The sequence below is a fragment of the Mercenaria mercenaria genome, chromosome 9, assembly GCF_021730395.1.
Source record: "Mercenaria mercenaria strain notata chromosome 9, MADL_Memer_1, whole genome shotgun sequence".
NCBI classification, from domain to species: Eukaryota; Metazoa; Mollusca; class Bivalvia; order Venerida; family Veneridae; genus Mercenaria; species Mercenaria mercenaria.
The window spans coordinates 19,952,658-19,969,742 of record NC_069369.1 but is presented as its reverse complement, the minus strand read 5'-3'; the positions used below and the strand labels follow the sequence as shown (position 1 = coordinate 19,969,742).

The 17,085-nt window shown below is 34.4% G+C and overlaps 1 protein-coding gene across 1 annotated transcript; it reads left to right on the top strand.

Moving 5' to 3' along the window:
• Nucleotides 1-309: 309 nt before the first annotated feature.
• On the top strand, nt 310-15,893 carry LOC123546633 (sodium-dependent glucose transporter 1A-like). The gene is made up of 4 exons (XM_045333075.2): nt 310-1,052; nt 11,470-11,638; nt 11,858-11,974; nt 13,927-15,893. Exons 1-4 carry the CDS (start codon nt 870-872, stop codon nt 14,946-14,948), a joined length of 1,491 nt encoding a protein of 496 aa, XP_045189010.2. The 5' UTR covers nt 310-869; the 3' UTR covers nt 14,949-15,893.
• Nucleotides 15,894-17,085: the final 1,192 nt, after the last annotated feature.

The following is a 17,085-nucleotide window of genomic DNA, read 5'->3' as shown; positions in this document are numbered from 1 at the left end:
CTTGCCTTATTGCCTTATGGTAAATCTCTGAACTGATGAGACAGGATGAACATGTAACGCACTTAAATCTGATGTACTTATCTTAAATAATTGATTGTCTGGAGGTAAGAAAGAGTTTTCATTTTTAATCTCTTAAATTATTGCGCACCATCTGTGTAACGAGCATTCGTTGTCCGCTGTATTAGTTACCGAGCTGGTGATTTCATGGAATTGATAGTCGTTTATCAGATTTTTTCGCATAATGAAATGGATCACGGAAATTGCCCGGTAACTGCATTCCGTATATTTCCGTGTCCGTACGAGGATCGCGATCTGTAGGTTATATGTTTTACTGTCAATCTTTGAATGATGGATTCTGGATCTATCCAATTATTATTTACTACTGGCAAAATAACCCGATTATTAAAACAAACAGTTGTCGATATTGTCATTTTTCTATGTAAATCCTGGGAGACGGACACGCGACTGGTGCACGATGGGAGATGAAATTACCATTGGTTCACTATGCATGGTGTCCTTTCGCTGATATGCACGATTAAGGTGAAAAAATGCGCGATCGAAATGGGTCAATATATTTCCCGTTAGGTACCTTGGTACTCGCAGTATACCCCAAGGAGAGTGTAAAATACTTTCGCGCAATATACACTTTGTTAATGCAAAAATGAAATAAGAAATTGACAAAGCACGTTAAGTGTAGAAGTCAATGTATTCAAACACATGGATGACGTAAATACTGGATTGTGACAATGACTTTGATCAGCGTCAACGGTGGATTTACTTTTGTATCTGATGTAAAATTGCATGATAGACATTACAAATGAAATAAAGTTAACAGGTGTGTCGTATGGTCGCAATTTCGTTTGATCAGTATGGACAAACGGACCGAAGTGACAAATGTACAGCAGTTGAACAATGGGCCGGAAAGTATTGATGTAAACTCTACACCCAGTGTTCTTTCGAAAAGAGTGAAAGGATATTTAACGTTTGAAAATGAATGTCATAGGAAGAACTTCATTCAGTCGTGTTGTGTTTATTTTAACTTTATCCTCTTGGCAAGTATAAGTAATCTAATGTTTAAATAATATTCTTTTGCCCCATGTGGTTTTGGGACGATCTGTGTATGAAAAGAATTGGAACCACTGCCTTACCCTTGCTTGATCGTAAGAGTCGATTAATAGGATCTTAACACTTGGTTTTGCAGTAACTCTGTGATTCCAGCAGGTATGCAAATTTTGATTCCATACCTCGTGTTTTTATTTCGATGTAAATGAGACGTGGAACCAAAATTTGTAGTCCTATTTGGCGCCATATAACCTATACTGTGTTGGGGCGCCATAAAACCCAAATAAATAATTAAACATTCTTTTGGCACGTATATACAAGCTAATCTCTCGGCACGTATATACAATCTACTTGGCAAGTACAAATTGTAAATACAATCTTGTCCCAAATAACATGTTGACAAGTATATACAATTACATTCTTAAATAACTTTCTGTTGACAAGTATTACATACTTATTCTTAAATGGCATGTTGGAAAATTGATACTGTTTATTTTGCCGGAAAGTATATTCTACATGCATTCTTTTTTCTTTCTTTTGAAAATCCGTCCTAAACCAAAATAATGGCTGTTGCGGAGAGATTTATAACAAGTTGCATTGTCAGATAGTTTTATATGACTATTTAGATATTGGCAATTTCCTTCACCTTGGATGTGTACCCCGTAATTAGGAATTAGTGACTTAATTCAAAAAAATAATCTGAAGACTGCTCTGCCACAAGGTATTTCACAACCTGATTGTTTTGGAGATGTGCTTTACAATCTTCTTAAAATGCTCAGGCATAGCTATTTCCGACCTTTTATTTATTAAATTATTAAACATTTATTGCAAGAGGTTACGATCGTATTGTTCCTAGCACACTGCATGTTAAGCCCTTCTACAGTTGGTCACTACACTTTCCTCCTTCGGCTTTTATCCCCTGTCCTGCTTTGTCGTGTGCTTATAGTGATGTTTGCCTTGGTGCCCTGGCTTTACAAAAGTCATCGGGTACATATTTTACGGTTCCATAGGTTTTGATTTAAATATCTCTACATGAGTATCTTTTGTGTTTTACATTGTGTTCCTGTGGTTACTGTTACGTGTGTCAGGAATGCATGGTGGGAATAATTTATTTAAATTCTGGTAAAATAGGATCATGGTAGGGCTTGGCGCCAACTAAACTAGTTTAAACTCCTAAGTGGTGTTACTGCCGGCGGTACCCTACTGTGTTCCTTCTTAATGTATGTTTAATTCTTACATTAGCTCATATACCCATATTTCCATGTAGTGTTGTATGGGCAGAGTTCTTTAAATGTGGCTTTTCGTTTTGGACTTGTCTTTGTTCTTTTTTTCGTTGCACAGGAATTAAGGTAACTACATGTACATGTAATATGCATTTTTTTTCTCAAACTATTCCCGCGTGCTCAATATACTTTTGACGGTGACGTGTCCCTGTAGCCATAACATGCCCCGCTTTAACTTCGTGTAGAAACATACTTCTTAAATATATTTTATTGTTATTTTCTGGGTGTATTCGTAAGTGCCGTGTTAAATTACTGTGAAACATTGTAAAATATGTCTCCTACTTAACGGAACAGCCCTCGCATACGGTATATATTGGTGGCAAAGGATGTGTGATGGAACTGAGGTCAAATTTTGATGTTGAGATATGAAACCAAAATTTGTAGTCCTGTTTGGCGCCATATAATCTATACTGTGTTGGTGCGCCATAAAACCCAAATAAAATAAATAAATAAATAAAATTTTGATGTAGGCTTAAATATGTTTATCACGCAGTCACCGAGAAGATTATTATCTGTGTAATAAAAAGACCTGATCGTCCCTAATCCCCTAATAAAAAGGTGTTGATAAGCAATAAACTTGCAAGAAGCTATTAATTGGTAATAAACAACTATCGAAAAGCGCTTTAATATGGCTCTTTCAGAGGCTCTGAAAACAATTTACTCAAATGTTGCATTATATAAATTCTTTATAACATATTTATGGTTAAAACTTAAACTAAGGGGTATAAGTATAATTAAACGAATCTTTAAAATACGAGACAGTGGTTTAGAAAGAAATATATATAGTTGCAACGTGCATCATGTCTTATATTTTTTTATTTATTAACATATGATACGTCAGCATCTTTCTCTGCAACATTTATTTTGCGGAAAGCTTGTAATTCCCCAAAACTATGGTTCGCCTTGTCATAACTGAAATTATTCCCGCACTGTTATTATCACTTAATACTATATTGTAACAATCATATTTTCTGTATCATCGGCAGCTAAACTTCGGGCGAGTTCGTGCGTTTCCGCGCGCGTCCGGAAATACCACGGACACGGCAAATAAAGAAATAATACAAAAATCACCAACTTTTAAACGTCTAGGGAAGCAAGAAGACATTAAAATAATTTCAAAATAAAAACATATATAAAAAAGTTTATTGTCTGTAGAATACTTCAATAGGATAATAAATATTCTCAAAATATGAATAAAGTGGCTACAGGGAAAAAAATAAGATACGTATCACAGGTTTTTGCTTATTTTATTCAGTAACTATATGCCGTAAACAGAGACTGATAGTGATGTTTTTTAATCGCCAAGGGAAGCATTAATTCTTCATTTTAGATAAATAATTTTTATATCTTTGTAAAGAGAAAAGAATGACGAACACTTCAATAGGATAATAAATATTATGTGTTCATTCTAATTAAAACAATATTTGTTCAAACTTTTTTTCCTTCTTTGTTTCTATTGGAAAATATCAACCAGATGAAAATCGATATCGCACTACCAGGTGATTTCAAGGGGGATAATTTTACCGATAAGACGACAAATTTTACCTAATTGTTGATCATGAATACAGTTCTTGTTAACCGCTGTGTTTATTGACTTATGCGACCATCTGCTGCAATATTATCTAAACTATAAATATCTTTTATCAGCAGGTGTCAGTAACAGAAGTATAGATTTGCACTATTTAGATGACTGAATAAATCAAAGTACTGAAAGTACAGCACTGATGGAAGGTGATTAATGTTAGTACGTGTATGAAAAGAATTCATTACAAAAATGGCACAGGCGCTATCAGCGCTTTGATAGTTAGAATACCAATACAATTAGGATTTGATTTGACTAACTATATCATCAATATGATACTGCGCTTTGGTGATATATACAGTTATGCATTCAGACCCGCTGTAAAGTGAAAGGATGTGCAGTTGCAGCCAGTAGTTATTCGTAGTACACGACTGTATGTTGAACTATTTTTTACTTCGCATGAGAACTTGTAAGTTTGTGACCAAGTCCACGGCTGTCTCAAATGTGGTGATATAGTATGTAACGATAATGACGTCAAAGGTGAAAAGTTATTCCGCATTGAACTTCATTGTATAGCGGATAGATATAAAATAGTTGTGAGACAGTCTATTCCTGATTAAATTCTGCGCGGTTACATAAGAGAAAGTGATTTTCATAAAAATAGCCCAAAAATGATCAGTTGTCAGTATAGGCAGACCAGCTGACATTCGTCTGTGCCTCATTAGTGACATTCGGCGTTTTGAGTTAATGTCTCGGAAAACTATAGGTTATAAAGAATAAGCTAGATGGAGTTACCCAGCAGGCACAGCAACGTTAAAACTCATTGATCTTTCATCGTTGAACTTTGTTGGATTTATATTTGATTTTGAAGTTTCAACCATTATTCAATGTTGATTTTGAGGTTGAAATGACGTTGATTCAACATTGTTTCAACGTTGATTTAACAACCAAGTGAAGTCAACCAAGTATTAAATAACTTATTGTTTATTGTTTGATCATGTATTGTAACTTGTTGATATCTAGACTTAATATTGATAGATGGCCAAGGAATTGACTAAATTGGGATTGGTTAAACGTTGAAATAACGTCGATAAAGGTTTAGGACTTATTTACTTCATATTTTCATGATTAAAAAAATTAACTGCATCAAGTCCAAATTTATATCCAGTCCTCCATTTGAATTATAGCATTCAGGAGATTATAATCATGTGCACCATTTTTCTGAAAGTATAAAGTAATCTCGCTAATTGTTGCTAAATTATTACATTCAAATAAATTCAAATTTTAAGAAATGTTCATTATTTGAAATGGAATTTATAGTATTCTTTGTATATTCAATTCGCTGGTCAGGTTTACCAAATACTATTCCATAACTATAATAAATAGAAACAATTACTGTATGTTATATTCAGAAATGCATCTCGGAATAATATGTAGTACACTTAATGGTATAAGAAAGTACGAACAATCTTTCATTTTCCTTCTCACCAAATACAACTATGACATTAAAGCATTATCAACAGGAATGTGCGAGAATTTTGTTTGCAAAAGGAATAATAATGATACATGACAAATATAGGCACAAAGATAAGGCAAGCAATCCCTTAAAATGTCACACACTAATCCTGTTTATATTGAGCTTATGGTTGGTGCATCCATGCATTATCATGTTTACAACAGTTACCTCCGAAAACCATGACGTGATTTTATTAAATAAGTATAATAACCGGTAGAAGAGAGAAATTGTCTGCATATCATTTTATTTCTATTACTTTATCAAGAAGTTTCAATAAAACTTTTATTTACCGGTGTTATTTTGAACTTAGAAATTTGATCATATTTGAGACTTATTTTTTTGAAAATTGGAGAAGCTGTAATAGAGAGAAAAATTAAGTTGAAATATATGCCTGTAATTACGATTTTTATTTACACCTGTAAAAATAACTAGGCCACTCTGCATTAATTTCGAAAATATTTTCAAAGCACTCCTTTTTTTATCTAAACCTTGCAAGAAGGTTGAAACATGACCAATATTCAAGCTGATTCAACGTCGCGCAGCAGAGCATCTGCTATGGCTGCTGGTGGTTGAAATAAGGCTGATCAATGTCACGACCAAGTTTCAACGTTGATTAAACGTTGTTTGCATGCTTGGTATGGTTCTTGTACATTGTAATTCCTCTCGATGTTACTCAGAAAATATCATATACATTTTTTTTGTACACTCGTGCTATGAAAAAGTCACACGCACAGAAAACACAGAAAACCAAAAAATAGCACTTTTGCGCACGAGATATTAAAGTACTTGAGAGTATGAAAACCGGTGATATGAAAAGTAAATATCACATTCCCCTAAAACTCTAAAATATCCTAAAATGCGCATGAGATATTAGATCACTTGGAAATATAATCTGATATTCAGGTATTTCAATGAGCAGGTATAATAAAGCTTTGTCAGATCAACAGTAGTGGTAAATTGTGGATGAAATGACACAGTAAGGGTCTTGTAAGTATGATTTAATAAATCAAATTAAGGACAGTGATTTTGTGAGTAAGCATGATGGCGGCCCTGTCTCTGAAAACTACTTGTTTGTACTCTGATTTTAAAACGATATTCGGGTATATTTTCATGAAATAGATCCGTAAGTATTAAAAAATATCCAATGACCGTCTTTCACTAAAATATTTTACCTTTAGATATTTATTCAGGTGTACAAAATCTTCATCAAATGTATTTATTTTTACTAAATAAATTAGTTTGTTTTGGGTTTAACGCCGTTTTTCAACAGTATTTCAGTTATGTAACGGCGGGCTAAATAAATCAGAGCTAAACTCGTAATAAAATGGTTTACAGTAACAGGTGTTTGTTAAAACAACTACCAGTTATTTTAATGGTAATATACACTTTTACTATATACACTTATATTCACGTGTTTAGCTATGCATGAGGAGTGTGTACTATTTGTTTAAACCTAATGCATAGTGCTATTGATGCACTAAAATGCTTATTTTAGTAAATAATCAGAATTCAAATATAGAATTTATGTCTAGTACATCTTTAAAGTAAATAAATGAGCAGAAAATGGTTGTTCTTGTGATGTCATGAAAACACGTGACATATTGTTCAGTCAATTGTTTGACTATCAATCTTGTTATCTTTGCTGTAATAAAAATAAGTAAAATTGAAAATTAGCATTTTATAGCAGTATTCAGGTGTTATCAAAATCTGGCGTACTAAAAGATTTTAATGTTAGTCCATTATTTTACCTGTATCTACCTTTAAGATATTTGTTGACCATTTTGGGCCGCCAACTTCAGGCCGCTAGGCCGCCAACTTCAGCAACACCCAGTTACGTTTTAATGGTAAGAAAAGTTTTGTTTTGTTCTGTTCTGTTCTGTTCTGACCTGTTCTATAGATTATGCCTGTGGAAATGAGCATCAAACATAGACATACGCTGCTGAATAAAACGCACGAATAATTTATTTACTGTACATATTTTGTCCTTATTTTCCATCTATGAACAGTGATATATAGCGGGAATATTCAGTTTAATCACATCCACTCTTTTTTATGTGACGACGAAGAATGGTTCTACTGAAAACATTTGAGGTGTACAAGACGTAATAGTTGCCATATTCTGCAATTTAGGAAGAATTTCTACCTTATAATGTACCCCGCCCCCACCTCCCATTCTGGGGAGAAATATTTTCTTTAGCCATGTTGATCTTTATTCGTTAACAGAATTGCATCCCGTTCCACTAATTTTTAATGCCTTTAAACTGTTTCAAATAAAATAGCACACGCATTTGCCCAAACACACAGAAAGTTCCCATTGTGGAAATCGAATATTGGTGTTTTCCCTACTTCCAGCATGGGAAAGTTGTAACTAAATGTAGTTACGGAAAGGGAAATCATCAACTTTTACAGTGCAAAAGAATACACATGGTATCGCAAAAAGAAGTATATCTTGTTAAACATGGACAATTTATCAAGATTTGTTGGCTATCGTCCATATTTTTTATTGTCCTTATAATTTTCTATGCAACATTTTTATTGCAAGCAAAACTGTTCATTGGTATCATTTAGAGGTTAAAGCCTATCAAGTACCCATTCACACGCCTTTTGATTTTATTGCATTTTTAGCGTTTTAAGTTTTTTCATTTTTTGATGGAAAAGTGTAGGCCCAGACTTAATAATATCTGTCATGTGTTTACGAATTGGATAGAAATATCCGTCCCGAGGGCACCTGCGCATTGGGCGGTAATGAAGCTTGCCGAATTACCGCCCATGCGCAGGTGGCCGAGGGACGGATATTTCCATCCGATTCGTAAACACATGACTGATATTTTTTCTTGCATATCGTATACATGTTAGCATTTTATTCTGGCAGACTTTTTCTTGCATACCGTATTTTACAAAAGGTTGAAATACTTTCTTTATAGCACTCTTTCTTACAGTGGAGAATGAACACAAAGCGCGGGAAATTAACATCCGTAAGCAGAAGTGACGTCATGATGTTTTGCGTTATACCCCCTTCACACCTACGATTTTTTCTTACGATTCCTTACGATTTGCCAACTCGTAGGCAGCCGCACGCAATCGTAAATAGCTCGTCGGTAGTCGTAAATAGCTCGGCACTACCGTCGCAGACGATCGCAAGCAATCGTGAACGTTGAGGTAATATTTTTGACATGTCAAAAATTTCTTACGATCGTCCGCGATTTGAATTATCGGTGAATAGCTCGGAAAGAGCTCGTAAAGAGCTCGTAACAAGTCGTAAGTATCGTAAACAACACGTAAACCACTCGTAAGCGCTCGTAAATGTATCTTAAAGAGTTTGTTTTACGATTAAATACGATGTGTTTACGATGTGTTTACGAGTTCTTACGATTTCTTTCACGATGCGGTACGAGGGGTTTACGATTTGTTACGGGCACTTTACGAGTACTTTACGAGTACAATACGAGTACGTACGTATGCTTTACGATTTATGAGAGGTATAAAAGCTGCCAAATCGGACAGCTCCTTTCAGTTGCTGTCAATACGTCAAAGGAGTGAGACCTCAATCATATCTGCGACAATGCCATCTAAAAAGGAAGTAGTCAACAAGAAGAAGAGAGTACGCTCGTCTTCGTGCAAATTTAAATTGCAACAACATGATATTCGTAAATACTCGTATCTAACACGCAACTACTCGTAACAACTCGTAAACAAATCGTAATGTACTCGTAAAGCCTTTGGTGAATCATGATATTCCGTAATTCACCCGCAACAGCTCGTGAATAACTCGTAAATACCTCGTAAAACGATCGTATTGATCCGTAATTACTCGGAACAAATCGGTAATTTTGGTCGTAAATGCATCGTAATAACTCGGAATAAATCGCAATTTGATCGTAAAGAGCTCTTTAATAGCTCGTAATTGTGGGGAATCGATGAACTTTTACGATTTTGTGCAATCCGTCACAAATCGTAAGAAAAGTCATAGATGTGAAGGGGGTATTACGCATAATAACAAAGTTCCACTTTAGTTTTGTCGTTTGTAGCGTAACGTTATGTTTTTATGGTAAACTAACGTATTTTGAATCGAGAAATATACTATAAGGAACGGAGAGAAACTATCAAGGTACCTGCTTTTTACGTATTTTACATAAACAATACATTGTTAGTGCATGAACCAGTAGTTGTTATTAACAGCACGAGAGTCATCTGGCATGGGGTTGCCAGATGGGTTTTGCCGGCATGGGTAAAATCACCGGAAACGCCAGTCCGGTATGCAAGAAAGGGCGCTACGCTACCAGAAAGCTTATTTCGGTTATATAATTATGTTTTTGAAAGAACGAAATCAAATGCAGTCATATCAAATGGCATCTTCCATTTACTTTGTTGTAAAAGGAATTATTATATGAACAAATTATTTGGTATTTTTACATAATAATTTACGACAGGATTGAAAATGTATAATTTAGTATGAAAAAAAAGAACACAACAATTACATCTCTGTTTGATGCAATGAGTGTTAAACGTATTCATTTAAATTATCCAGGTAATTTATACAAAAAAAAATAAAATAAAATAACGCGAATGCGGCATATGTCGCTGGAGTCAGTTAATAAATTAATACATACTGATATATATGGTATTTTTTCTCTCAAAAATGAACTTCCCGTGAAGCTCTCTCTTTAACCAGGTTTTCAACGAAAACCTGAGTTATTAGATTGGGGTAGTTGTCGGTCGGGCGGGCGGGCGGCGGCGGCGGCGTCAAACTGGTGTTTCCGGTCAATAACTTTTGTTTCGGTAAAGATATTTGAATAAAACTTGGTATGTATGTAGCTTATATCAAGACAAAGGCTGGGATTGATTTTGGGGTTTCTGGGATTAAGGTCAAGGTCACTGTTACTTAAAATAGAAAAAGGGTTTCCGGTCAATAACTTTTGTTTCGGTAAAGATATTTGAATAAAACTTGGTATGTATGTAGCTTATATCAAGACAAAGGCTGGGATTGATTTTGGGGTTTCTGGGATCAAGGTCAAGGTCATTGTTACTAAAAATAGGGTTAGGGTTAGGTTAGGGTTAGGGTTAGCATATCTTCTACATGCATGGAGGGATTTTGATGAAAATTGGCACAATTGTTCACCATCATGAGACGGAGTGTCATGCGCAAGAACCAGGTCCCTAGATCTAAGGTCAAGGTCACACTTAGAGGTCAAAGGATACAAGAATGAAAACTAATTTGTCCGGAGCATATCTTCTTCATGCATAAAGGGATTTTGATGTAACTTGGCACAATTATACACCATCATCAGACGAAGTGTCTTGCGCAGTTCCCTTCTTTAGAATTACTTCCCTTTGTTGTTACTATAAATAGCTTATATTGTAACTTTTTCATTACTAGACGTAGGGAAAATTCGAGACCACTTTTCTGTAGTACAACATGCATGTTACATCCAATTTTGAGGTGTTTTTTGACCAATCTCTACCTGGTAAGGATTTCTGTTTGGACTTACAATTTTTTTTTTTTTTGTATTTTTTTTTTTAACTTCCCTTAGTTGTTACTATAAATAACATATTGTAACTTTTTTATAATTGACCGTAGGGAAAAACCAAGACCACTTTTCTGTGGTACAACATAGTTGTTACTTTCTAATTTTAGGTGTATTTTAAGGTATCTCTACCTGGTAAGGAGTTTTTTTGTGGACTTAGAAAAACAAAAGAATTACAATTACTAAACAACCACAAAATTAAAATTACATCTGCAAATATTGGTGCTAGAGTAAAGAAATTTGCTGTGACGGGCGTATATTGTGACATTCTGGCACTCTTGTTTATTCTTATGAAAAGTGTTGAAAACCTGGTTTCGTTGCATTGCCGCGTTTCTTGTTTATTTATGTTTTGATAAAATAATTATAGTTAATATAAAAAAAAAACAATATATATTAATATGGGATGCTGTATTCGGCTCTAGTGTAGGAAAGTTATTGTGAAGTCCAAGCGGAATAACATTATGCGAATTACCTACCTATTTATAAAAGGACAATACTCTTAAGCATATAAGTTTTATGGTATCTGTTTTTTGATATGAACTGTCTTGTGTTTACTCATAGGGCTGGACATATGGACAACTTGGCACAGCTTTTCCCGACTTACAACTCATTCTGAACACTAACGTGGAACAAACGTCACTAGTGTTTACAATGAATTCAGTTGGCTATATGGCTGGGAGTGTTGGCATTGGTTTTGTTTACGATAGAGTTAGTCATCTAAAACTTCTTGGTAAGTTATGTTTCGTTATGATCTGAAATGGCGCCACATTCAACAAATCAGACAATTAACATTTCGCCTTAAATCCACCGAAACCAGTGAAAAAGGCGTAAACTAATGACGTAAAAAGGAACATTAAGCTCTGCCCATACCCATTTGCTATATTTTATATTTAATAAACAGTTATGTAAAAGAGGAGTAAATACAAAAAAAAAAACCAACTATTTTCAGGAGTTCTTTCAGTAGTTAACGGAGTAACAAGTATTGTGTTACCATGGTGTAAATTGTTTGGATTATTTCTCGCAGTGAGGTTTATCGATGGCTTTCTGTGTGGAGGGCGTGACGCAGGTAAGCGCATTTTAACCGTAACTAACGAAGCATATAGATGTTTCTGCTTTTTTTCCTGCAATTTTCCTATAGCAAAAGCAAAATTTTGGACACAGCAGTAACAGCTGATGTAAGAAAACTTAAGAAGACAAGGAACTGTTTTCAAACACACCTCTTCCTTCCTTTTATTACATTGTTCATCGAACTCATGCGAGAAAAAAAGTCTTCATTTAATAGCTCCATAACAATTATGCCAAATAAGAAAGTGAACCGTGATCAGCTAAGTGCAAAAGCAACTGTATCTAGTATTACCCTGTGTAATCCAAGTAGACAGGTGAACTGCGTTCTCAGGCAAATATAGGTTTAGACGTGTTAACAGACATTTGCGAAATAAGACGAAGTGGAAGAATGAATTGCTCGGATGATCGATATTTCAAGAGATTCTTTGCAGCATAATTCAATTATATTTGGCATATGCACCTTTAACTGTTTGAAGGTCTAGCTTACTTGTATTATGCCACCACTTTGCGGTGAGGGATATAGATTTGCCTATATTTGTCCATCCTTCCGTCTGTCCGTTGGAAAAATTAGTGTTATGCATACTCCCAAAAGCATTTGACCTACCATCATGGTACTTGATTATTTATTTAAACAACATGAAAAGTTTTCCAGTGGACTTTTTTTTGCATTCGCTCATATTAGCAAAAAGTTCGAAATGGTAGCACTGTGTCCGCCTTGCGTCGTCATCCATCGTTCACGGTTTCATTATTTTAAGACACTCTGCAGGTCACAATGTCAACTCAGTCATCCTGATAACACGTAGAAAGTGTGTATTAACTTTTTCTATTGAGTCATCTTGGCACTAACACTAGGTAACTAGATCAAATCATAGAAAAACCCCCATAGATGCTATATCTTTCTGCTGGATCTATGAAACCACTGTACTAACGTCTCGATGTACCAAAGCTAAAAGTTGTTGCCTAAGTAAAGTCTTTATTGCGTTGCAAAATAAAATGAATAAAATCTATGAAAATGTGTCTCTAAATGCTTATCAGTTTTAACTGTACTTGATCTGGACTAAGTGGTCTAGTTTTGGACTTCAGCTATCACTTTTTCACATGGCAAGGTTTTATGAAAATTAGGTAGAACAAACAGCTTCTAAAGTGTTAACAACGTTTTTTTTTCTTGATTTGGCATAGTGGCATTGTTTTTAACCTCAGAAAACACAGTTTCAAATTTGAGTTATATTTCACAACCGTATTTCATATAGATAAGGTAGGCAGAAAATATAGTCCATAGAGTGTTAATAGTATTTTCCTGTGCTTTGACTTAGTGACCTTGATTTTCACCTGAAATGAGCAAGTTTTGAAATTCACCCAGTATCCATATGGATAAGCATTCTGACCCTGTTGGGATAGAATTGTGACATCTAGTGTGTTAAAAGTGAAATTGTATACAATGGACGGCAACGACTGACGACCACATTAGCTCATCTTGAGCACTTTGACCCAGATGCACAACTGATGTTGAATAATATTCAAGTAATAATAACGTTTTTCAAATACTTTTGGAGTTATGTGTCTGACGGACAGTCAGGCAAACAGGGACAAATCTATATCATCCCAAAGAAAAGTTTCGGTATAATGAAATCAAGTGCCGAGCGTGATCCGACCTTGCAGAATCCACGAGGGCCGAATACAAATCCCAGATCTAGTTTTATTATATACTTCTACCTTTTTGTTTGTTGATTTGTTATTGAACGAAATCTTCAATGTTTATCGATATTAAAATGAAACTAAGTGAAGTATTAATGAAAGTAGTCCGGCAGCATACAATACAAAAGGTACAATACGGAATTTAAAAGGTACAATACGGATTTTTTTCTGCCTTTTCATATCTAATTGTGAATTATAAGCCGATTTTTTAAAGAATTTATATAGGTATATAATAAAGTATGTTACATATTTTATCAGGTGGTAACGCCAAGGTAGCTTCCTGTTGGGGAACAGAAGGGAGACAGTACATGCAGGCATTACACTTCACTTATGCTTTGGGTGGAATTATATCACCCTTAGTAACAAGCCTCTTCCTTGCACCAAGAATACACATACCATCAACAGAAAACATAACGTTCGAGAATGTCACATATTCCTCCGATGACAGAAGTGAAAATACCACCACAGACTTTTTGGGCTTGAAACCCGTTGATGACGCTGTATTGTACGGGGAAACAAAAGTTCACATTGCCTTTGTTATTACAGGACTGCTTACTTCCTTTTCTGGACTGCATTATATTCTATTGTATAGGCAAGGTTATGATAAAATCCCGCCATATTCCAAACCGATCCAAGAGCAAAGAGTTTCTCCTTCAACCGATTTAGGAATGTCACGTGTGAACTTTACGCGCACACAAAGATTTATTTTCATTGTTGTTTTAGGAGTTTCTGTGGTATCGTACTCAACAGTAGAATGCAAATACCAGTCTTTTATAATGCCGTTTGTTCAGATGCAGTTAAACTGGGGAAAATCAAAGGGGGCACACCTGATATCATTGCTATGGGCTTTTTACGGCATTGGTAGATTTGCTGGTATTTTCATATCACGGTTTTTAGTTCCCAGCTATTTGCTGATTTCTTTTCTTGGCATGGTAATCATAGCTTCATGTGGTATGTGTATTGCTTCATATTTCTTAATTGACGCCGTCGTTTGGATTATGGTACCATTGGCTGGTTTTGGTATTTCAGTCATATTTCCAACATTTATAGTCTGGACACAGGAAAACGCCCTTAAAATCAGTGGTAAAATGGGCGGATTTTTTCTTTTTGTTGGAGCCCTTGGGTTTTTTATTGATCCTTTGTACATCGGTGTGTTGATGGAGAATGTCTCTCCCATGTATTTTAACTATCTTAATATAGGAGAAGGCTTATTTGCTATAATCATATTTTTGATATTACTATATTGGATTGGTTTATTGCGAAAACAAAATACGACGTGAAAACTCATAGGTACGCCGTAAATAAATAATACAAATGAAAATATATTAGGTTATAGGCAACAAATAACATCCACGTCATAGGGAACTTTTTTACAATATAACATTTTGAAAGCCTTTTGTCTATGGGGCGGCGTCCTATTTTCTAAGATCTATGCGTTGGGGCGTTGTTTGTAACAGCAATTATTCCCTGTTAGTACAAAAAATACAATAATTTCATCAAAATAGAAGTTCGGTTGTAGTTTAAATGTTTATTTAATTTTGAATACTTATCCTTGAAAGCCATTTACACAAGAAGATTTTTACAAATGTCTGCCACTTGGTGAGCAAGCAAATCATTTCCCCGTGAACAGAAATGTTATTAAGTTATCTTTTTATATTCGCTTAAAACAATTGTAGTCAATGAATTGTTTACTATGTAAAATGTATTGTATGAAAATGTTGAGTTACACTACATTTTTGATTGAGAAATTAGCAAAAATACATTATACCTTTTCACTGTGTTTTATACTGTAACAATCTGTTCAGAAAAAAATCAGATGTAAGACACAAGTCATTTCTGTTTTGTTTTTGTTTTTGTTGGGTAGAACCGCCTACATTCCTGAAGCCAGCTAGATGGCGTCCTCATAGGATGAAATCAAGGTTTCGAACCCACTTCAGTTAGGGGCAAGTGACTGAAGGTCAACGATTCGCACAATCAAAGAGACACAGAAGTCACTTTGAAACATTTAATAGTATAAAAATATATTTAAAGTTACTTTCCGTAGAACAATTAAATATCGTTACAGAAAAAATCTACTTGAAGGTGGTCAAATAATTTTGTTTTCAATTGAAGCAGTGAAAATTGTTAAAATCGTCGTTCATTCAAAGATTTCGATGGGAAATACCACGAAACCTCTAACTGCCGGCCACGATTCTTAGCAATAATAAAAATAGCACAGTGAGATGATATTTGTGTAGACTAGTTATGTCTGTGCATCTGTAACGAATACAAACTGGTAGATATGAGTGGTAATAGTATACCCAGACCTGAACGACGTTGTTTAGTTTTAATACAAATGATTTAGAAGACGAGCATCACTTTATATGTACATGTCCTTATTATTCCGATTTAAGACGAAAATATTGACATATGTCAATAGATTATATCATGATAGACCATCAGCTTTTAAATATATCCTATTGTTTACTATAACCAACAGAACCGAACATATTAATTTAGCTTTATTTGTTAAAGAAGCATTATGTAATTATGTACACTTTCTAATGTTCTAAATGTTGAAATTTAAATTTGTTCATCTTCATCGAATATCCATATTCAATGTTTATATAGGTTTATACAATTACTTATTCATTTTCCATTCATATTTATATTATGTCTTATTCAAACCGTTTATAACTGCACGTTGATACTATTAATGAAGTTTATGTGTAATTTCACGTGGATATTATTTATGTAACTTTTGTGTTATAGACAATGTACAATACAAGTCGCCAATAAAACCTGTCTGTCTGTCTGTCTGTCTGTTGTGTATAGATTATTCAATTTACGCGATGAAAACGGTAATTATACGAATAAGTGGTCTAAAAATATTAGAAAGCTATAAGACGATACAGGATTTTCATATTTATGGAATAATATATCAGTGTCGTACGCGCAAAAACAAAATGTTTACAGACCTTAGAAACTTACCTAAACTTGAAACATATTGTATGTTTAAAACCGAGTTTCAAGTAGAAAAGTATTTGTCATGTGTTAAAAACGCTAATTATAGAAATACATTGTCTAGATTCAGATGGTCAGCACACAGATTACTTATAGAAGAAGGGAGGCATAGAAGTATAGACAGATACAAGGTGCAACATGAATACAATTGAGAATGAATATCACTTTCTGTTAAGGGGACGCATACTTTGAAATTAGAAAAAAAGTGGGTGGGGTATTATAAAATTTATCTGCAAAAAAGTACACGGTTTTGGTAAATGAAATGAATACTGTTTCAACTGTTATAAGTACACAAAGGATTGCTCACTAAAATAAAAATGAGAAAAACTGAAACAAGAAAGTTATTGTTGAATTACATAAGACTTCTTGTGTACATTCAAAGTCAACAATTAAAACTTTTTGGTGCGAAAATAA